The 24,341-nt window shown below is 41.0% G+C and overlaps 1 protein-coding gene across 4 annotated transcripts in view; it reads left to right on the top strand.

Annotated features, from left to right (window-relative positions):
* RPS6KA5 (ribosomal protein S6 kinase A5) overlaps positions 1-23,259 on the top strand; it is a 179,651-nt gene extending 156,392 nt beyond the window's left edge. For 3 of the 4 annotated variants that reach the window (XM_032405790.1, XM_032405788.1, XM_032405787.1), the window contains exons 13-17: positions 2,596-2,766; positions 6,733-6,924; positions 15,615-15,774; positions 17,064-17,227; positions 18,488-18,727. In XM_032405790.1, the coding sequence (XP_032261681.1) occupies positions 2,596-2,766; positions 6,733-6,924; positions 15,615-15,774; positions 17,064-17,227; positions 18,488-18,727 (927 nt within the window). Of the gene's footprint in view, positions 1-2,595; positions 2,767-6,732; positions 6,925-15,614; positions 15,775-17,063; positions 17,228-18,487 lie in introns of all 4 variants that reach the window. The other variant, XM_032405786.1, reaches the window with a different exon arrangement.
* Positions 23,260-24,341: the final 1,082 nt, after the last annotated feature.

Raw genomic sequence — 24,341 nt, 5'->3', positions numbered from 1 at the left:
CAGGTACCGTCCCAGATTCCACATGTGTTATTCAGTCCTTATAGTAACACCATGGGGTGAGAAAATGGAAACTCACAGAAGTTAAATAACAGGGTCTCACAGTTCGTAAGTGGTAATGCTGGGCTCTAGACCCAAGCAGTCCAACTTCAGAACTCTGCTGCCTTAGGGGAGGCAGAAACATGGAGTGAGCACCCAAAAATGACATTGTCATCTACTTGCTCTGTGGTTCTCATAGTCAGAAAAGGAATATCTTTGAAGTGAGGGCTTCGGGGAGCTACTCTCCATGCTCCTCCAATTGCCACCATGTCATCGGGCTACCCAACTCCAGTAGAAGTAATGAGTCCCCCATCCACTGGAGGTGCTTAAAAAGAGCCTGGACATTCTCCTGTTGAAGATGATTCACATGATCATCAAGGGATTGGAGGATGACATTGGACACTGCCCTCTGGTTTTGGGCTTGTGCCCAGCTACGTCCCCGCAGAGACATTCAGTCTCTTATGTTCAGGCGATATCAGATCTCAGGAGCTGCATCCCTAATTTTGTACTTACGCCACAGGATCAATTTATTATTTGTTATTTTTATATTAAAGAGTTACTGAAGGGCGCCTGAATGGCTCAGTCAGTTAAGCGTCCGACTCTTGGTTTCGGCTCAGGTCATCATCTCAGGGTTGTGAGATCGAGCCCCGAATCAGGCTCCACACTGTGCATGGAGCGTGCTTAAGATACTCTCTCTTCTCCCTCTGCCCCTCTCCCCGAGCTGTCTCAAAAAAAAAAAAAAAAAAAAGTACTGACTATAAGTTGTGTCATGATATAATCCTGTATATACTAGTACAAATATATGAAGATACATTATCATTCTGCTATTGATATCTTGGGTGATTTTCTCCGTATAGATGACACAGTTGCCCTGATCACCCCCAGGTGCACATAATCTTCTCTTCAACTAATGGGTGAAATCGATGAGGGTGGGTCTTCAGCCTCCGACTCAGTGTACCGGGAGCTATATTCATTTCCTCTTGCTGCTGTAACAAATTACCACAAACCTAAGCAGTACCAATTTATAATCGTACGGTCTGGAGATGAGAAGTTCAAAATCAGTCTCCCTGGTGTAAAGTCCGGGTGTCAGCAGGGCTGGTTCCTTCTGGAGACTCTAAGGGACAGTCCATTTGCTTGCCTTTTTTTTAGCTTCTGGAGACTGCTCACGTTCCTTGGCTCGTGAACCTTCTTTATATCACTCCAGTCTCTTGTTTCCATAGTCCCATCCCATACTGTTGGCTCTGGTGGATAATTTAGACACTCTTCCCATCTCAAGTTCCTTAATTACATCTGCAAAGTCTCTTTACCATATCAGGTAACGTCCACACGTTCTGGGGATTTGGATACGGATGTCTTCGGAGGACCATTATCCAACTGTCTCATAGACATTTTCTCACTGTTACCTGTTTTATCAGTAAGGGTCCTAAAGCTCATAGCTCAAAGCATCCCCAGGGTCATAAGTAAGTAGCAGAAGTGCCATTCCAATCCAGGTTTGACTCTAAAACCTATCTTTTAAACCACTTACAGGTATTGCCCTCCATTTTTTTTAAAAGCTCACTGGCATATGCTTGTAGCCAACCTTCAACTTTGACCGTATCTGTTGTATGTAGAAACTCAAATTAGCTTGATCTCTGGTAGCCTGGAAGCAATTCTCTTATTAAAAAGGTTCACCTTTTAAAATTTGCCCAATATGTACAGGATAATTACCTTTTTTATGAAGCTTTTTTTTTTCTGGATTTTGCTAATTCAGAAGGAAGCTTATTTGTTCAGTGATGTTGGTTCTGTAATACATAGCACCTGAATCTCTTGATTGGCTATCTTTTTAAACTACATGTTTGTGTTCATTTGAGAGCTGATACAATTCCTTTGCTTTTTGATTGCTCCTATGTTACTTTCTTTATGGACATGTATGCAAGGCATAGTAAATAAATAATTTTTAAACTATTTAATTAAGATAATGCCATTGGTATCCAAAGCAGTTACTAAAAAAAAAACCACAAAAACAATAAAACACCACGTTGAGCTATGGGTATTTGCCGTGGATATTAATAAGGAACCCTGAAACTAATCCGTTGAGCTCTCACAGGAGGTTCAGAGTGCCTTCATGAAACAGTACCTTTTTTAAAAGATATATTTGCCATTCCGTGGGTGGGTCAGGCCTCCTGTGGGCAGTTGCGCATACTCTGTCATTAATCTTCTCTATTATTTAAAGCAGACGATTTCACATTATTATCAGCACTAGGTCACACTTTAAAAAAGAAAGATCTGTAAACTTGGTAAGAGAGGGTTGGAATGGAATTCAAATGAAAGAATTAGTCAAGGAAGGGATATATAAAGATTTCACTGCAGCACTTGAAATTTTCCATGACCAAAATAGAATTCTAAAAAAGCCACGTTATCCTTCAATTCTTTCCTCTCCACCATTAAGACTTGCTGTTGATTATTTTAACAAGGGATTATCTAAATTTATTGGCAATAGTTAATAGCCCAGGAATGTTTCATCTGTAAATACACTTCTCTTCATGAAAGCCCTCCGCGTTCTTCTTTTTTCCTTTCTAGCTTCACACGTTTCTGGTGATGGAACTTCTGAACGGGGGAGAGCTGTTTGAACGCATTAAGAAAAAGAAACACTTCAGTGAGACTGAAGCCAGCTACATCATGCGGAAGCTCGTTTCGGCCGTGAGCCACATGCATGATGTGGGCGTGGTGCACAGGGACCTGAAGCCCGAGGTATCACGTGACGTGCTCCCTCCCGTCACTCAGTCTAGCCTTCTTAGTACCAAACACCCCCCCACGGCCGGGTGGGCTCTTCTTGTTTCGTTGTTTAGGGCTTTCTGCTAAATAGATACTTGCAGAGATCCCGTTTCTTGGATTCTCTTTCTCTTCTATTTTAGTCTAAAATAAATTTGTCTTTTTTTTTTCTTCTTTTTTTTTTTTGCCAACAGATCATCTTGAGGTTATATTTGTAAGTGTGAGAGCCTTTTATGGAAGAAATACTTTATGCAACAGTTGTGGGCTAAAAATAGCAATGGAAATTTTTGTAGCAGAAAATAATATCCTTTCTATATGTGTATCATTTTAGAGGTTTTTTTTTTAAATAATGTATTGTGAAAGCTTATTTTCCATTTTTGTCATCAAATTGATTAGCTCATGAATAGGAATGTATATAATTCTGTTCTAAATATTTAAACATGAAGAATTGTCTTGGTTTAATTAGTTGTACCATCTCTGTATGTGCTTCTCTTTGCTCATGTATTATATTTATAGAATTGTGTAGCAATTCTTCAAAATGGAGCTTCAAAAGAAGCAGCCCCTTTTTATATATTTCTTCTTTCAAAAGGTTTATAGAAAAGATTCTAGCTCTAGAATATCCCTTTTTAGTATCAAAAATGTGAAAAATCCCCCTTTAGGAAATCATCAAAATAATAATGAAAATTAAAAAACAAAACCCAATAATTTATAAAAGCATAACAATGACTCATCCTTTACCATATGCAAAATTACACATATTTCCTCTTTAAAATAGAACTTCATTTTTAATTACCATGTGATTATAATGCATTGTCAAAATTTTTTAAAATAATAATTTACTTGGAGTTTATTTTTTGTGTTAAACCACAAAAGAATATGTCTCTAAAAGCACCATTTTTTGCCGGGGCGCCTGGGTGGCTCAGCCGGTTAAGCGGCTGCCTTCGGCTCAGGTCATGATCCCAGGGTCCTGGGATCGAGCCCCGCATCGGGCTCCCTGCTCAGCGGGGAGCCTGCTTCTCCCTCTCCCTCTGCCTGTCTCTCTGCCTACTTGTTCTCTCTCTCTCTCTGTCAGATAAATAAATAAAATCTTTAAAAAAAAAAAAATAAATTAAAAAAAAAAAAAAATAAAAGCACCATTTTTTGCCTGTTTAAGTATCTTGGATCATTGGTAGGAAGAGGATGTTTTAAAAATGGAATTCTTTATTTTTTTTAAGATTTTATTTATTTATTCGAGAGAGAGAGAGCACAAGAAGGCGGAGGGGCAGAGGAAAAGGGAGAAGCAGACTCCCCGCTGAGCAGGGAGCCTGATGCAGGGCTCGATCCCAGGACCCTAAGATCATGACCTGAGCTGGAGGCAAATGCTTAACTGACTGAGCCACCCAGGCGCTCCTAAAAATGGAATTTTGTGCATCCAAATATAATTGATTCTAAAGCATGTAAACTTCTGTCTGTGGACTTCCTGTTACTGTTATTCATATTACTAGTAATTAGTCAAAAGTGAGTTGTGTTTTATGAACTTGCCACTATGGTCGCTCCCCCTCTTCTTCCTTCATCCGCGTTCTCACTCTCCTACAGAACACCCACTGAAAATATGGTGCTCTGTACATCAGAGATTAGCGATCTATTTTTAAATGTGAAAGCACACCACTTAAATGTTTTCTTGATAGACAAGGAACAAGCATGTAATTTTTTTAATTGAAAAGATCTGTTCCATGACTGTATAGAATTCATTTTCACATGTTTTATTCTTTGATAACTGGCCATCTGTCATCCCATGAGTCTCAAATGAGGCAACTGTCCTCTCCAACAGAATTTAAATTTGCCTTCCTATTTTACTGATAAAAAAGATACTTATGTTGCTTAATTCTTCTTATTTGTTACAAACCTTTTCTTTCAAATAATTATTTGAAATGAAGAATTGTCAGATTATTTAGGACATTCTATTATAGTTATAGCCCTAAATCAAAATAAACTTTGGAGAGATGAAAATGTGCCTTTGTACTAACATCTTCATAATAAAATAACTTTCACTTGGACTTTTAAATGGCAGAGTATATTATTTCCATACTAAAAGTTTAATTCCTTTCCCATTGATGTCATATTTTAAGATCTGATTATATATCTTTTGGTTTATATTTACGTGGCCCTGGCTTTCTGCTTAGGCAAAATCCTAAATTCTAGGTCAGCAGCAGACAAATTTAGAAGCTGGCTAACATTCCTGGTGGGCTGCTTTGTACTTTTCAAACTGGACCCCACACTCTTGAAAGATTAAGAAAAACTCCATCAAATTAGTTTCAGCTGGGACTTGAGATGAAGCTGAAAGGCCCTTGCTTCCTGCCACTCCTCCCCATGCACACCCAACTCCACTTGGAGAGTGGAGTCTCCTTCATTTCAAGAACGGTGGCTAAGGGAGTCCTCTGCCAGCCTTAATATAGAATAAACTGAAGTCATTTCCAAAGGCTCAGCAGGCTCAGTGAAGCCGGGGGCCAGGGGTGCTTTCACGCCTCTGCACATAGCCCAGTGCTTGGCCACAGAGGGGCTCGGCAGTCGTTTGCTGAGAGACTTCTCCCGAGTGCAAGCACGTGAACCCCAGCTCTGACTTAGTGGTGGTGAACCCTACATTCAGTCACATCCACATTTTAATTCCATCACAAATTCAGGATCAAGCATTGTATAATAGAACATTTAAGAAAACTTTTTAATATTTTTGCTTTTCTTTCTTCCCACTTTATTCATTTTTAACTTTTGAATGGAAGGTGTAGAAGATTTTTCTTCTTGGTATGAATGAAGCCTTCTGTGATGTCTTTTATTTTAGCTGGAATAATAGTAACAAAGCAAATGATGTTGCAGATCTGAGGAATAATTTAATAAACATAAAGACACGTAACAGGTTTTGTCAGGATGTCTGAAGACAATATAATTGGAGTCACTTACTGTCGGTACTAGCTTGATAGACTAATAAAAGTGATGACTGTGCATCAGACAGCATTTATTAAATGTGTGATAAACACAAAAACAATACAGTAAAGCCTTAGTGACCGAGAAGCCTTGGCAGACGAGGGATTCAAGAGAACAGTGTTTTCTGAATAACTGAGGGATATTATCCATTAAGCATCAAAAAATGTTTAAGTATTAATTGTTTTAGAGAAAATATTTCTGAAATGTAATGTATGTCTTTACCATGTCTTCTTTCTTTCTTTCTTTCTTTTATTTTTTGAAGTTTTTTTTATTTATTCAAGTAATCTCTACACCCAACGTGGGGCTTAAACTCACAATCCCAAGATTAAGAATCACATGCTCTTCCAACCGAGCCAACCAGGCGCCCCTACCATGTCTTTTTAATAGGATATACTAGAGACAGCTATTTTATTTATGACTATTCAATGGACAGATGTTTACCAAAGCACCTACTATATGAGTGCACCAGGTTTTAGGAATAGAGTCATAAATAAGGGGGACACATAGTCCCTGCCATTAGGGAATTATGGCCTAATGGGGGAGGAGGAAGACTTTGAATTTCTAATACCAAGATGCTAAGTACCAGAAAGAAAAAATATGCTAGCAGAAAATAGAAAAAGTCCTAACTTCAGTTTGGTGGCACATGAGGGTGGTATCTCCAAACGAGGAGTAGGTGCACATGAGCCACGTCAGAAAGGAGGTTGATGGAGGAGGTAGAGGGCAAATACCATGAGAGAGAAAAATGTAGACAAAGACTCTGACGTGGGAAGAGGCGTGGTACAGTCGAAAAGTGTTTCACAGGACATCATACAATTGAAATAATATAAAAAAGCGTAAGGCAGAGAACAGCAGTATCCTGACATCCTCCCCATCAGATCTCTCTCTGCATTTGAATCCAGTATCATCGTATAGCTAGAAACAAAAATGGCATCCCCAAGTCCCAGGACATTATCACGAGAGACTAATTGAAGTGTTTGTATCTTGCAGAATTTATTGTTCACTGATGAAAATGACAATTTGGAAATTAAAGTAATCGATTTTGGGTTTGCACGCTTAAAGCCACCTGATAACCAGCCTCTCAAGACGCCCTGCTTCACCCTGCACTATGCGGCCCCCGAGCTCTTGAATCATAATGGCTACGATGAGTCCTGTGACCTCTGGAGCCTGGGCGTCATTTTGGTGAGTTCATTTCCCTAGGGCCATGAAACCTAGTCGGTTTCTGGATGGCCTCTTACCTGTCTCTCTCTCTCTCTGCTGTTTTTCTTCAAGTTGTGGGGAAAATTGGCAGATTGGTTTCTTTTCTGTACAACCAATGAAAGTTCTGACCCAAGACTATTTCCCTTCTTTTTTTTTTTGACATCCAAATGGCCAACAGACACATGAAAAGGTGCTCAACGTCGCTCGGCATCAGGGAAATCCAAATCAGAACCTCAGTGAGATACCACCTCACACCAGTCAGAATGATTATTTCCCTTTTTTAAAATTTACGTTGGAGACAACATAAGAGCTTTTATTTTGGTTTATTTTGAAATATTGAAGGCACTGTGTTTTATGTGCATAAGAGTTTATATAGTTTTTTTAAGAAGCAATAGTATATTTTCAAAAGATACGTTTTTATTTTGGTTTATTTTGAAATATTGAAGGCACTGCGTTTTATGTGCATAGGAGTTCATATAGTTTTTTTTTAAAAGAAGCAATTTTCAAAAGATAGGCATATTGGATATAATGTGAAAATAGCAAACTGACTTATTAATAGGAAAACATTAAAAAATACATTCTGTGAGATTTTCAGATGAAAAATCTAATTAAAGAAGATAATTTAGGATAAATTAACAAATTAATAGATAAAGAGAGAAATATTTATAGTAACTTATAGTAATCATGGTAAGCATGCTTTTCACAAAATGTCCTTGGCTGTGGTGATCAGAAACAGAACATTAAGCTAGAAAAATCTTGGCATGTTTCTTCTCAAAATAGCTTGACTTTTTCTGCATGTAATTTGTAATGCATAATCTTTGAGAGAAAATTTCAGACAAATACAGAAAGATTTAAGGAACAAGTGAAATCACTCATAATCTCATTGTGTGGAGATGATGTGCTCGAGCTCCCCCGCTCCTAACCGCACCCTCCCCCCGCCTTCCGCCACCATGTTGTGTGTGTTTTCTGTCAGCTATGTGGGATTTTTAACAAATGAGATTATATTACACATGTGGTTTGGGCCTCCAGAGTACATTTAACCATTTCTTTACTAATGAGCAGTTAGTGTTTTCCAGTGTTTCACTAATTACAAACTACGCAAATGAATTTTTTTTTTTTACATATTTGGCTGAATTTGTCTCATTTCCTTGGAGTAGACTCCTACGAGAAGGGCATGCACATCTTTATTTTGACATATATGCCTGGATTTCCTTCTAGAAGGTTTAACAGATCATGTTCTCATCAACTGTATGCGAATACATCAGATACTATCGATTTCAATCTTAAATTATTTCCTACTGTTGTTGTAATTTGCATACATTTCTTTGATGAATATTCAGTTTTGAGCATCTTTTCATGTATTTGGACATTCGTATTTTCTTTTTTATGAATTGCTGTTTATGAGCTTTGCCCATTTTCCTGTGGGGAAATTTTTCTTATGTTAAAGCTCTGTGAAGAATTTTAATCCTTTGTCTGCCAATGACAAAAAATCAGGTATTTTTTTCTGATTTGGTTATTTGAAAACTTTGTTTATAGTAATATGGGACTTTCTTTTGGGTTTTAGGGCGGTTTAATGGAGAATTTTTTATTTCTATGTAGTAAGATGTCAGTCTTTCCCTTATGATATGTGGCTTTGATGTCAGATTATCCCTCCATCCCTACCCCAACCCAAGATGATAAAAACATTCTCCTAAATTTTCCTCTAGAATTATATTTTATTTTTATACTTAAATCTGCACTCCATCTGGGATTTATTTTGGTGTCAGCTTGTTTTCCCCCAGTGGCTAGCCAGTTGTCTCTACAGGATGGTTCTTCTTTTATTTTTAAGTTTTATATGGTTTTCATTTCAGCAATTTTAAGTCATCATTTATAATTTTCAAACTAAAATTAAATATTAATGAATAAGATCTTTTAAATAAAAATAAACAACTAACTTCTATAGATTTGAGAGTTTCGTGTTAAGGACTTAAACCTATTACATTTTCATTAGCATTCTCCTAAAAAATTAGTCTAAGTCAAAAGGAGCTTTCCAACTTTAGTAGTAATATAAAATTACCCCTTGTAAAAGAGCCTTTACTTTAAATATGTGTCAGTTATAATCATCACCCTCTTTAAGGTTTTAAAAGACAGTCTTAGACACGCGGACAGGTATTTTCAAGCTTCTGAATGCCGTATCTGTGGAAATAACTTTGTGTAATGGCATGGATATGGAAGCCATGCTTCTCTCTCGAGCTACTTGTCAAGTTGTTAAGACAAGCGGGGGACAAAGAACCGCTTAAGTGATAGCACAGAAGTACAACCACAATATCCAGACTGTGGGAAGTTCTACAGGAGAAATAACCCAGTTTTTCCCGTGACAAAAAAGATAGCCCGAGAACTTATAAACTAAAAGATGCTTCTGAAGCAATATTTACACTTACTTGAATTCTGATTCAAGCAAATTCTAATTTCAGTCCTATTTATTAAATTCAAACTCTAAGTCATACAGATGTAATTGTAATAGATATATACAATGTATGTGACACAGCTGCAAAAATCTGAATATTGATTGGATACTGAATGATATAAAGGAATTACTGCTGATTTCTTTTAGGTGTCATCATGGTGTTGTGGTTGTGGTTTTTAAAAAATCTTTGCCTTTTAGAGATACACAGTGAAATACAGACGAAGAACAAAGTTAGCACATGCATTAAACGGTGCTAAAACTGAGTGCTGTGCAAACTTTCCCGCATGAATGAATGCATACCTCCAGAAGATCTAGATACAAAGCCTCAGTTATTCCATAGCAAGCACAAAGTTTATTTGGAGTCTCTGATTTGCCTTAGAAATCTATGGCCTTTTGCGGCCCCTGGCTGGCTCAGTTGGTGGAGCGTGCAACTCTTGATCTCAGGGTTGTGAGTTCGAGCCCCACATTGGGTACAGAGATTACTTAAAAATAAAATCTTAAAAAAAAAAAAAAAAGAAATGGAAATCAATGGGCTTTTTGTGTGTTGTATCTAATAAACATGACTGTGGCTATTATAATATGAAAATAATTTACATTACCCCCATTGAGTAAAACAAATACTCCAGGAAGCTGCATCATGTAGTCTCATATGGCTTGACTACAACCCAGTCTGCCTCGTGGATATGCAGTCCCTGTCAGAAACATACAGGACTTTAATTAAAATAGACCTTACCCAGTGTCTTAGCTTGGTCCTGCCATAATAAAATGCCACCAATTAGGTGGCTTGAACAACAGAAATTTATTTTCTCACAGGCTGGAGAGGCTGGAAAGTCCAATACCAAGATGCCAACAGTGTTAAGGTCTGGTGAGGATTTTCCCCTTGGGTTGTAAACAGCCACCTGCTGTCTGTATCCTCACATGGCCTTTCCTCAGTGAGTGTGCCTGGAGAGAGAGCATGAGTGAGCAAGCTCTCTGCTGTTTCTTTTTATAAGGACACTAATCCCATTGGGTCAGGACCCCGCCCTTATGACTGTGCATAACTTTAATTAACCTCCATAAAGGCCCCTGTCTCTAAATATAGTCACATTGGGAGTTGGGTCTTCAACATATGAATTTTTTTTAAAGATTTACTTATTTATTAGAGAGAGAGACTGTGCATGTGCACTTGTGAGCAGGCAGAGGGGCAGAGGAAGAAAGAGAGAGAATCTCAGGCAGACTCCCCACTGAGGGAACCTGAAGCAGGGCTTGATCTCATGACCCTGAGATCATGACCTGAGCCGAAATCAAGAGTCAGACGCTTAACCAACTAAGCCACCCAAGTGCCCCAACATACGAATTTTGGAGGCAAGCAAGCATTCAGTCCCTAAAACAAAGTATTTATGTAGGATAGGATTATGTGCCACCCAATGGGTATATATAATTCCACTTAAAACATAATTCTTCCAAGTGTTTTATTTAGGAGACTTTATTGTTTTACTTTTTTCTCAAAATTTCATTTTGGAAATTTCAGACCTAGAAAAAATTTGAGAGAATAATACTGTAGAACATCTAACATTTTGCCACATTTCCTTTTTCTTTCTCTCGAATTCTGTCTTGTGTGCACACTCTCCGTGTGTGTGTGTGTGTGTGTGTAGGTACATATATATATGTGGTCACACACATATATAGATATATCTTGATGTATGTAAATACTTGTTTGCCACACCATTTGCAAACAATTTGCCCGCACAAGATTATTTTTAACACAAGTTGATTGCTGGATAATCAACTAAAATTGTAAGATCCTGGAGTTAAGAGGAGCCTAAAGTTTATTTCTACCTCTTCTAGAGCAGGGATCTTTTCTGCAAGGTCCCTGATCACCGGTCTCCTTTAAATACTTCTAAAGGTGGAGAATTAGTTTTTCTGCCCAATAGCCTGTTGCATTATTACACATCAGAAAGCAAGAAAACTGTATTTATAAAGGTTACCTTTTTATATTTAGCTACATTCATATCCTTTAGGAATTAGGGTAGGATTAAGAAATGGAATGTATTTTGGAAAACTGTTTGGCAGTATCTACTGAACATACACAGACCAAATGACCCAGCAGTTCATCCTCAGGAATAAACCCAAGAGAAATTGTATTTTTATGTTCCAAAAGATGTGTATAAGAAAAAAAAAAAAAAAAAAAAATATATATATATATATATACATACATATATATATCATGTTTCAAAAATATCCCAAACTGGAAACAAATCAAATGTTCATCAACAATAGAAAGGTATTCTAATCTGGGCTACGTAAAAAGCAGAACCTGAAGCTAAAGTGTGTTTCATCATGTTCCTAAGGAGCATAATCCCAGGAGAAAGAAGAAAGCAGAGAAAGAGCAATTGCAGAGCATGCACACGTGGCTTGCTACCTGTTGTATAGTGCAGCTGATCACTTGAGTTCATGAACCAAGACCTCTAAAGACGCAAACTCCAAGTTTGCAGGGTCAGAAACATGAATTTTTTAAGTGGGCCATGTACCCATAAAATCTAGATATGGGGGCGGTGCCTGGGTGGCTCAGTCAGTTAAGCATCCGACTCTTGATTTTGGCTCTGGTAATGATCTCAGGGTTGTGAGATCGAGCCCTGCATGGGGCTCCACGCTGGGCATGGAGCCTGCTTACAATTCTGTCCCTCTCCCTCTGCTCCCCCAGTTGCAGTTTCTCTCCCCCCCCCACTCTCTTTCTCTTTCTCTAAAAAAAAGAATCTAGGTATGGGGGACCCAGCACCAGCTGATGGTTCAATACAATCCTCAGGGACAGAGCTCCAACCCCACAGGGTATTGTCCTGAGCAGGTGCCTTCACTGAGTTTTTCGTGTTCTAATAGACCATCTATCAAGCCAACCCAATTTCCTTTCTTGCTCCATCAGTTGGTCATCGGGAACCCCTCCTCAGTGAGGCCATTGGCTTGAGTTAAGAAGTATTGATGCAGCAGAGATAGGTAACGTACACCCGTGGATGTAACTTACTCCTGCCTTCTGGACCTCCTAGGGCTGGTTCTAAGTGTGCCATGTCCATAGTACATGGGGTTGCTGCTGTGACTTTATGAGTCAGCACAACTGCTCATCCTAGCACACGATGCACTGCTCTTGGTATCCCTTCTGTGGGCACGCAAGGTCTACTAGGAACCAGGAGCATCCAGGAGCTATTTGTCAGAGAGTAGTTCTCTGCCACAGAAGACAAGAACCCCACCCCAGAATCCTTCACGTCTGCTCTGCGACTCTCCTCGTGCACTTGCCAGAGACTCTGCACAGCATTCTTACCTTTCATAGATACCTCTACCACAGTCGAGTCAGCCACATCCTATGGCCTCGGTAACAGGGTGGCTGTGTTACAGCTGGGACTTGGCTGCGGAATCCTCTTTACTCCGGGCCCCGCTTAAAACTGGTAGCCTCCGCAGTCACTTGATAAACGGATTGGAGCAGTATTCTGGAGAAGAGCGATATATGCTGTCTCCAAAATCCCAAGAAGCCCACTAAGTCCTGTGCCTCTTTCTTAGTGGTACAAGGTACAGCAATTTGTCTTTCAGGGGCAAGTCTCTATGCCCCTAACCATGGGAGCTCTAAAACCTTTACCAGTGTGACAGTTCCCTGAATGTTTGTCCAGTCTGTCTCCCATCCTCTGGCGTTCATGTGCTTAGAAGGCATTTAGGATACACTAGTTCCTGCTCACCAGGTCTCCCTTCATGAAGACATCACTACAGAGGGCCAGCATGGGGTTCTTGAGAATGTCGAGATGATCGAGGGCCTAACAGACTGTATTATAACAGAATGGGAGAGTTCGGACAGCTCTCAGACAACACAGTGAAGGCTGTCCTTGCCACATAAGGACTTACTGCTTTGATCTTTCCTATTGATAGAAATCAAGAAGAATCTAATGACCAGATCAGTAGGTGCTTATCAATGCCAGCACCATATTGACTTGTACCACATTCAGCGTGGCAGCTGATCCCGGCTGGTCTATTTTAGCCAGGGCCCTCAGTTCCTTTGGTGTGGACACTGTTCCCTGTTCTAAATTCTTCCTCCGCAGGGACCGCACTCCTTGATGTGGTTGTGTATTAGCTTTTGCTTTAGACTCTGCTCTGTGGGGAACTCGGGCTAAGATAGTTGGTGCCAGCAGTGATCTAGAAAGTGGACCTTTAGGAAGGGACTTTAAAGTTGCATGGCTCGCTGTTCTGATTCCCCCACTTTGCATCAGGAATGCGGTCCCTGCTGCCTCCCAACCAGAGAAAGAGGAGGCAGGGAAAACGGAGTGAGGTTGGGTGTCCCACTGAGCTGGCTAATGCTCTTACCAAATGCAGTGGGTTGCTCAGTCCTGTTACATTTATTATAAAGCTGAAGAAATAGTCTAAGAGAGCTTAACAAATTTGCCCAACTAGTAACTAAACAGCTAGAAAACAGAAGCTGGTAAGTAAAAAAGCAGGAAGCCAGGTCTGTCTGACTCAAAAGCTCATGTTCCCCTCCCGCCATGTGTCTTGTCTCTGGAGTAACATGGCAGATGGCGGAGGCCCTGGTCACACATCGTGGAAAGTTACACCGTGTGGGGGGGGGATGGTTGCCAGCTCGAAAGAAAAATGGCCTTCTAAGGAGACTGAGCAGCTGGAGCGCCGTCAGGGGGGCCGAGGAGCTGTGGGTGCGGAATGCGGGGCGGGAACCCCGGGGACCTTAGAGGCTGAGCCGGGCGGGCGGGCAGGCGGGCAGGCGGGCGAGCGGGCGAGGGCGGAGCCTGCAAGGTGCCAGCGAGGTGCCGGGGCCGCGTCGGGACGTGTGCGCAGGGAGGCGCTGGGGGAAAGCTGTAGGCTGCTGAGCGTCTCTGTGCGGGGAGGGTAAGGAGACGAGACTGAGGGAGGTTCTTGGTTTTCTTAAATAGTGCTGTCGTTGGTCTTCGGGCGTCTTCGCAGTTCCCTCCTTAGAACAAATACCTTCGCGTGAGCTTGCCCCGAGTCAGTCCCAGGGTCTCTTCTTCTCTTCTCCTCTTCTCCTTGGCGCCTTCGATTTTCCCACCCTCCGTCCTGGCGAGCGGAGCTCTGTTCTCTCAGGCCCGGTGCTCCCGCCCACAAAGTCCGCCCGGAGCCTCCTGGTCTCTGCTCTCCTCAGAGGAGCCAGGCTTCTTCTCTCTTTCTGGCGCCTCATTCCTTCGTGTTCAGCCCTCCTCGCCCAGGGTTGTGCGCTGCCCGCCTAATTGTATCTCCTGCTTTCCCCTCTTAATGTCCTTTGTATTGTCCGGTCTGGGAGCGTCCATCTTTTCCGAGGGCCGGTGCGTCACGAGGGTGAGCGTGCTTGTCACACACGTGGCCACCAGAGAGAAATGGCGGAGTCCTTGCAGGTCACCGGGACTTCTCCCTGGGTGCCCACCTCCTCCTGAGGGCTGGGCTTGAAACGGAGACCCTCCTCTTTGTGTCCCTTCGTAAATCACTGCCATGGTGGGCGGGCTCCTACTGAGAGCACCAGCGTCTGCTCGCCGTGCGGCGCGTCTGGGGGCTCTGCGCTCGGACACTGTCGCTTCACCCCACCATCGGGGCCGTCTGTCACCGCCGCGGGCCTGTAAGTCTCTCAGCGAGCGGAGAGAAAACCCTCCAAGAAGTTTAAAGTCTATATTCAGTCTCTGCTGCAAAGACAAGCCTTACTCTGCTTCTCAGTTTTTCTGTGGACTTTTTAAAGGGCAAAAACCTTAAACATAAATTTTCAAACACATGGCCACAGTGAAAACAGGTGGTTGTAGAGAATTCAGTTTAACGCCACGATGAGAAAAATAAAATTAAAGTGGTAATTACAACCAAAATAGGAAGGCCTCAATTAAAAATGTTTGAAGCCCTTAACCACAGTTAATGTCCTGAGCAAAGGATGTATGGAACTGAAGAGAAAAAAAAAGAAAAAGTTATTGAAAGGTTCTGCTCTCTCTCAACTTTCTGTTAATATTAGTACCATCTTTTCTGAAGTAGTTGGAGTATCCTTGTTTTGTTCTTCGTGCTCTTTAAATTTTGATCTAATAAGCTGTCTCACTTTATTTACAAGGCTTTGAAATGTGTTTGTTGCTGCAGTGATAGAAGTCTACATAATCTTTTAAACCCAATAATGCTAGTCGTAGTATTTGGTGAATGATGCTGATGAAGTTAGTAATGAAATGACTAGCATGGCTTTGACAATGACTTTGGCAGACATTCTGTTTTGTTCCTTTTTTTTTTTTTTTCTTGATAGTATACAATGTTGTCAGGGCAAGTTCCATTCCAGTCTCATGACAAAAGTTTGACATGTACCAGTGCGGTGGAAATCATGAAGAAAATTAAAAAGGGAGATTTCTCCTTTGAAGGAGAAGCCTGGAAGAATGTATCCCAAGAAGCTAAAGATTTGATCCAAGGTAAGACTCTAATGAAACTTTATATCGTGTATGATGTGTGGTGATTGAAGTGGAATCCTGCCCATTCACGTATATCTGTTAATTACTCAAGAAATTCACGTGTGTTCTAGAAGGTTTCCAGGTTGCTCTACTGAGCCTTATTTTATTCTTCACTATCCCTTAGTAATCTTATCCACATCTGCAGGGTCCACAGCATCTCAATCTAACACCTCCAAAGTGCACTGACACTGTTTTACTATCCTTTCCCCCAAAATATGCCCCCTCCCATCCCCCTCTTGCACTGCCAGGCAGCCAGAATGGGCGTCACCCTCCGCCCCCACCTTGCTCGCCTTCCACAGCCAGCCACCCAGTCCTGCAGTTCAGCGTCCGGCCTCACCACCCCCTCATCCCCATTCACGTGGCCGCCCTCAGTTCCCACCATCCTTTCTGTCTTGAGAGCCCACAGCCCCTTTCAGTTCGTCTCACTGCCTCTGCCTTTACCTGTCCGGTATCAATCAGCAGAGCGACCCTCCTCATATCCAGATGTGATCATGCCCCTCTTCTGCTAAAAGTCCTTCAGAGAGGCCCCCGTTAGCTTCAGGTCAGACTCCCGTATGGGAGCATTTGAAATCCAGAGCCTTTCAGGACCTGGCCCTGCCTGCCCAGGCCTCCTGCTACCCTCACGCTGCCTTTGAATTCTTCAAATGTGCCAGCGCTCAGATTCCCGCATGATGCCACGCTTGCTCTTTCTAATCCTGGGGCACCCCTCTTCATCCAGCCCACTTGTCTTCATCCTCCAGGACTCATCTTCTGGAAGCCTTCCAGGGTGACTACACTGCGGTCAGAGCCGTGCCCTCGGGTCGCCGACACACTGTGTGTGGGGATGTTGCTATTGCGCTTGTCTCCTGATGCTCTCAGAGTTAGTTTTTGTCTGTGTATCTCCCCATAGCTCCTCTTTGGGTCTCCACCTCCACATCTCTAGTGCCTTACTGCACTCGTTGGCTTGTACAAGGTGTTCGTACATGAATGAAGTACATCTAGGTATTCCCTGTTCCTGTGGAGCTTCCCAGTCTTTGTGTTGGGTGCCAATTTCCTCCTGATTGAGAACCAGTTAGCCCGCAGTAGACGTAGGCTATTGTGGGCCTTGTCATTAACATTCAGGATTTACTAGGGGATTGTAATGTATATGAAAATGTAATGACCTTGGTAGAAGGTTGACGCCTTATCGAAACCATTGTGTCATGTGAACCTAATTGAGATTTATGTTTGAAACAAATCATAAAATAAAAATGTCTTAATTATTCCCATAGGACTCCTCACAGTCGATCCAAATAAAAGGCTTAAAATGTCAGGCTTGAGATACAACGAATGGCTTCAAGATGGCAGTCAGCTGTCCTCAAATCCTCTGATGACTCCGGACATTCTAGGATCTTCGGGAGCTGCTGTGCAAACCTGTGTGAAAGCAACCTTCCACGTAAGGCCCTGCGCTCTGCACGTGGCAGGCGGGTTTGAAAAGGAATCAGATGTGTTTACTCCATAACTTCTGAGACGCACTCTTAGTAGTACATTTAAAAGAATGTGTTATTTTCATTCTAGGTATGTTTTTATAAATCTCTCCATGACATAAACACATTTATTAAAACAGAAAGTATGTGGGGGACCCGAGTCACTGCTAACCCACAAAATACTTATTTGACATTTCGGATGAGTTTGTGAGTGAGGCAGTAGTTTGATATTTGAAGAGTTGAAAATTTTCAGTAGATAATGAAAACAATATGCATTATATTGGAACTTTTATCTCTCAAATAGCCTAACTCATTTTCTTTAAAAGCTGTACGTAAACATTAGGAACTAAGGCACGTGTGCCAAGTCCGTTCACTCCCTCAGCAGCCATTTATGCGTTACATACCCTAGGGACTGTGAGGGATAGGGAATAAGAGTATGTGCATTTGTGCCAAGCAGATGCAAATGCTTGAAGATAATTGTATAAGGAATAGATGAGTTAAGGAGAAGTAAATTACCTCTGAAGGGATTATCTTGAGAGAGGAAAAGGGATAGCGTTTCTTTTTCAGCTGCAGAAATGGATTAAAAATTAATGAACTCGGATATGTTGAGGTGTGAAGGGATTAACTGCAAGAGTTGGTACAGATGATCCCCGTCTTCCCGGTGACATTTGATGCAAAGCTATCAAGAGTAACCCCAGTGACACCCAAACTTGAGGCTAAGAGAAGTGGGGACAGGCAGCTATGAGGAGAAAGCCAGCCTGAGGCGGGTGGAGCTGAGCCTCTCTGTGCAGATGAAGTATCCAAGATACACCCCAATTACCCCGACCTGGAAGTGGAGAGGAGGGCCCATAACAGATCCAGTCTGCTCTGTATGGGGGTTTTGTGGGCAGAATTTTAAATCTCAGACACCGAACTAGTAAAAGTAACAGGGGTTGAGAGGTTGGTGTTTTTTATTGAAAGGTAGCACTAACTTCTTCGAAAGATTTATGAGAATCCTAACTCCTGAACAGCCTGGCTGGTTTGATTTAAACAGAGCCCTTGAGACTCTTCCCATGAGCTTCCATACCCTGCCAGGAGGTTTGCAAATGGGATGGTTTTCAGGACCTTGTTCCCAGAGCAACTGGCAGCTGTGGTTGCCAACCGAAAGTTGTCTTCTGCCAGAAGTCCTAGCTTCCAAGAGAACTTCGATCCCTTGACCTTTACAGGGGCTCCCTTTCTTTCTCCCCTAGGCCTTTAACAAATACAAGAGAGAGGGGTTTTGCCTTCAGAATGTCGACAAGGCCCCTTTGGCGAAGAGAAGGAAAATGAAGAAGACCAGCACCAGTACAGAGACGCGCAGTAGCTCGAGCGAAAGTTCTCACTCGTCCTCCTCTCACTCCCACGGGAAAACCACGCCCACTAAAACCCTGCAGCCCAGCAACCCCGCGGACCCCACTAACCCAGACACGCTCTTCCAGTTCTCGGACTGAGTGGTGCGGGGACGGTAGGAGTGTCACCGATGACGACCCATCCGCACCTTGAGTGCCCTCAGCATGTGCCTGAGATGATGTCTTAACGCTTTTCAAACCGTGTCCTGTTGGTCTTCTTGGAAGCTGCCTCTTAGGGAATTTTTTCAGGAAAACCCAGTTGGTTATCCTTGTCCAAAAGCACGGGACAGAGAATGTTACTGTGAATAGAGCACCTGTTATACCGTTCAGCAACCTAGCATTATGCCAGTGGGACTGTTCTGGAAAGAGCAAAGGTGTCTGTCTGTAAATCTAATTAGGGACTGGTTAGGTTTGAGCTGTTTACAGAATGAGTCGCAGGTTTTTCAGATGTCTGCCACCAAGAGTCACTCGTACTGTGATGATGATACCTTTTGCTTTGCCTTGTGGACAGCGTGGGTTTTTAAGAGATTTGCACCCCCTCGAACAGTGATTTATCAGAGGAAAGGTCTGAGGGTTTTCAAAATGATTCTGTAGTGAATTGTATGTGTGGCGTACATTTATTTCTTGAGAGAGGATTTTAACTTATTGTCTTTATTTTATGGTTACATATGATGGTAACCTATTATTATTAATCTTTTTCTAAAAAGTAAAAAAAAAAAAAAAAAGTACAGGAACTTAAGGTCCCATGCTCTGTATTTGGGATCCGTCTGAGATGCATGCTAAGCTACATATGTTTTTAATTTTGCACTGCTCTTTCCTGGCGATTTGTTTTAATGGTTATTGCAAAATATTAAGGTACAGGTCTCTGTTTTAAGTAATATTGCACTTTATGAGAGAATACGAATAAAGCAAACTATTTTGTAAAGTGCACTGTTTAAAGCATATGTACTGCATTTTTGCCGGTTTTTCCATTATCCACTTTAAATTTGTCCTCGCATCCCCCTTTCTACCTTGTATGCGCAAGTGGAATGGGCATAATCATAAGCCACTTAGGCACCGATACGAAGAAAATCTGAAGGGAAATTCTGTGAAACACTGTGCTTCACGTTTGTACACTGTGTTGTGCTGCCGCAAGGCGCACCCTCCTATAGGCAGATGTTATGTACATAGTATTTTAGAATCGTGACTATGACTTGTCTTGAAATTTTTCTGTTAAATTTTAAATCCAGAAAGCATATTTTATAAACTTATGCAGAGCACCTTTATTGCTCCAAAGTTCTGAATTCCTACAGAAAACAAGTGCTATGTGATGAAGACATTTCACTGAAAGATTGCTGCATTTTCAAATACGATTAATTCATTCCCTATGCAAAAAGAGAAGTGATAGGATTTGTATGTTGTATTTTCTTTTAAAGCCATCACACAAAATGTCAGGACTGAGAAAAGTGATCTTGGCTATGTTTACAAGAATCATGCTTAAAAAGATAATGCCCGACCTGTTTATTTTATAATTTTTGTTAATGATAACCTCTTGAGCATTGGTTTGGAATTTGGGCATGATATTTATTTATTCCTTTCTTGAGATGATAGCAGCATTAATTTCAACCAGTTATGAATACTAAAAATATTGCGCTCTATGTAATAGTAGTATATTTATTACTAAATCAATGTATATATTAATAGCACAGGCAAAAAAATGGCAAATATTAAAATATTTTCAAAATATTGTATTATTCTGTTCACATTTTTGTTCACATGGTTATTGGAAATAACTTTCTATACTTTTCAGTGGCCCAAATGGCTCCAGGATTCTCATGAGTCAGTGAAAGTTTTGTACCCCTAGCTTGCAATCTTTCCTGGTCATGATGGGAAATCTTTACATGAATTATTACTAACCTATAGCAAATTCACAGAATGTGATTCCATCCAGGCGCAGCGATTTTATAACCAAGAAAATGTCCATTTATATCTACAGTTATATTGAATAGATTTGGAAATGTCTACGTTAGCTCTTCAGGTCATTTGTTAAGCTGTGCATCCTGGTAGGAAATACTAGTTGTAAAGTATAAACTAAAGGGACTTTGTTGCTAATGGAAAATGATCCAGAAAAATAGTTAGCATACCCTAAGGATTGTTGGGCGTCATTGACTCCCGGAGAGTGAAATTGAGGGGTTTCCTTTTCCTCTGTTCTCAGTGCCTCTTCTTCTGCAGGACCTGACAGAAAATGGAATGGGTGAAAAGGCAGGCAGAGTAACAGGAGGAAGGACAGAGAAGGCTAATCCATCACAATGAGGCTTCCTGAATAACCCAGAATGGGCTTTTGGAAGAACCTCAGAAAACACTCGGAATGGTGCCCCCTTGTCAGATACCTTCATCCTCACCCTGCTTACCAATGCCAGAGAGACAGCTCTGATGCGGACTCTGCAGCACTTAGACTGTGTACAAGCTCTTCGTGGCTGGTGACTTGCACTTTGAAATTCACAGAGCTTTCACTGAGTCATAGCAGGAGTAAACTAAAAAACACTTCAAATGAAAATGTTCAGTGAAAGGACTCTTTTTTAGTATTAGGAGTAAAAAAGAGGTAGATCTATAACAACCAAATATAGACATAAATTTATATAATATTAAATTTGGAGATAAGGCCAAATCACCTCTCCCCTTTTTCCCTGATTGATTTTATTTGCATGTAGTTTTCACACCATCATAAATCCTGATGCATATATTTTATGACTACATATGGCTGGTTGAGAGTTAAGCAGGTAATAGAGGAAATACATTTTAAAAGACCGGTTTCTTCTACTTCTTAGGCCAGATGCTGTGGCTGACTGAGTTAAATTAGCTATTTTGAAGTTCATGAATTCTTCCCAACTTCTATAAAACAATGAGTCCGTGAACCCCCTGGGACCGAAAATCAAGCCACCTGGAGTTAATTTCAACATGCATCTTTGTGTTGGAGTTGCAGATTCATTTGCCCAGGAAAGAATGCTTTTTAGTATTTTTCTATTGCTACCGATTTCTTAAATAACTATGTAAAGGCTACATGTAAAATACAAGGTAAGTTACTTTAAGGAAGCCTGTGAGGATAACAGTAACTCTTTTTTTATAAGGGAATTTCTTTTGTATCTCACTTTACTTTTTTTTTAGAGTATACAGTTGCTTGTCTACTCATTTGCCATGCCGCCATTTCAAACGCTGTTATTATCATATTTATGAAGGTCAGGGTACCTCAGAATGGTGGGAGTCTCTAAACTACTGGCCCCGTTTGTGCCTTCGGCCACCTGATTACTTTGAGTTTGCACGTGGTGGCCAATAATAAGAACAGGATTTGGATATTCATTTTATCACACTTGTAATATTCTTTAAGATCTAAATAAATAAGTTAAATTCTGATGTGCCACTTACACCGTATCAAAACAATTGTCTTATAGATGAATTCTCGTAACATAATGAAATACCACACAATTATATGACTTTGGCCCCTCAGATGTCCTTCACCGTGACACCCGGCTTCTGGCCTGTCATCACTTCTATCCCCTACATGAATGCCCATCTGCACTCGATACCGTTGTCTGGCACTAAAAAGAATGTAGCAGGCTCTCACAAAATTCTGAATTTAAGTGCAAGTCATTCCAAAACTCCAAGAAAGGGAAAGTAATCAAAAGATAACAGAAGAAGTATGCATAAATAAATATTTTAAGTCTCATCTACCCAAAGGAAATAGCTGCTACAGCAACTTAGAGGTTTTATTCGCTGGCTGTTTAAGTGACTTCCCTCCAAAGTTGTGACGTTCTTTGGGGAGAATATTTTTCTTGAGAACAGTTATTTAAATCATGTGTGTATGAGGACAACGTGTCTTTTCAAGGGGGCAGTATTTTCCATCCTAAGAACATGGGGTTAGCCCCGTTTCACTTCTCATCTTCAACATTTCTTTCTTCTGAGCTTTCAAGATCTCGCTTCTGAGCCCTGTTACTTGGCCACCCAGCTCTCTGTTAGGTTAACTCAGTAAATGACGGTTCCCCAAGGGCATTGTCCACCTTCTGGTTCATGAATTCGTGAATGAAGCAGGAACCAATATTTTACATTTTCCTACTAGTAGACAGAAAAGGAGTACAAAACTGAAGTATCTCCCAATTCCATCTGTCTCGACTTGTTTGCACTCATCCAGATAGGTCCTATTGACTGCCAGCCATTTCCTATCCACGCGGACTTCCGGCCACATGGTAAAAAGCTTGTTATTTTGCATCTAGAAGACTTGGATGAAAAGACAGGATTCTTGGTAGTTACTCATCAGGCTTCATTTTCCTGGCGTATTTCCGCGGGGATGGGTGGAAGGACATTTTGTGATATTTTTCTAGTTGGAGTGCTGCTTCAGTTATCAAGAGTTGAATGCTTCAGATAGGTCAAGCTGGTATTTACCACAGCAACTTCTCTGGACCATAGGCAACTGGGATAATATTCAGCTCTGTGTCATTTCCATTGCTTTACAATTTTAATTTGTATGGTTTTATAAAAGTTGTCTCCACTAAAACAGATTCCAGTTTCATCCTTGTTCCTTCCCATATGGAGGAGTTTTTATCTTTTCATTGATGTTTTAAAGCCCTATACTAAGAGGGGCACCTGGGTGGCACAGTTGGTTGAACTTCCCACTCTTGGTTTCGGCTCAGGTCATGATCTCAGCTTCATGAGATCGAGCCCCGTGTTGGGCTCTGTGCTGAGCGGGAAGTCTGCTTGATATTCTCTCCCTCCACCCTGCCCTCCCCTCATGCTAGCACACTCTCTCTCTCTAAAAAAAAAAAAAAAGCCCTATACTAAGAAAGAAGAATAAAATAGAACAAAAAAAATGCCATGACTTGGAAAAGGAAATTTAAGTATGAACAGAATACTACAGATTTATTTTTCTGCTATTTCCGCTTGTAGGTAGTTGGGATAACCATTGTTTCTCTTGTTTTCTTTGTTTAAAATCCAGTTAGGTTAATGAACTTGACATTCTTCACTGCAGTTTTATTTTTAACTTTCTGAGAGGCTGGTCACGGAAAATGTGCACTGTTGTGTTGAAAGGATGTGTGACAGTTATCCTCATGAAAGACTTGCTGGCATGTAGACATTCGATCATTTATAACAGTTTATTTTAGGTACTCTAGTGCGAGCCTATTTGCCAAAGTTATACATACCAGTAGAAGGAGAGATTAAATGTACAATCATTCTCATTCTTTTGATGAATAAGCAGGGAAATACAAAGGTGCTACATTACACATAAAGTTAATGCTTTAGTGCTCAAGTTCTGAAAAACATCCTAAGAACTTTAGAAGAAGAGGAAACCACATTGATACATACTCAAGAATTTTTGAAAGACTGGCATTTTAATGTATAGCGGGTGTACTTCTGTCTAAACGGATATGTATCCTTGGGTGTGGAATTGCTGAAAATAATCTAAGAGGCAATAATCTATGTAACTATGTATATTCTTCCTCAGTTTACAGAAGGACAAGAATTTGTCTTCCTAGAAAGTAAGTGGAAGATAAAAAGATGAAAAACTTTGTTTTTCTTCTGGGTGAACGATGAAGAGGCGAAGGATAGTCCCACCGTGGTTCAGCTGAATGCAGGCCACCCATCGCCATCTGTGGTGTCTTCCCTGCCTGCAGTAATTGTCCTGTTTCTCGCTTTGTTTTCTGGCTTTCCAGTTGTACGACTGCACGCAGTAATGTTTCCCCACACT

The sequence above is a fragment of the Phoca vitulina genome, unplaced genomic scaffold, assembly GCF_004348235.1.
Source record: "Phoca vitulina isolate PV1807 unplaced genomic scaffold, GSC_HSeal_1.0 scaffold7, whole genome shotgun sequence".
Lineage (NCBI taxonomy): Eukaryota > Metazoa > Chordata > Mammalia > Carnivora > Phocidae > Phoca > Phoca vitulina.
Note: the sequence above shows the minus strand (reverse complement) of the source record. Positions and strands in the feature narration are given on the sequence as shown.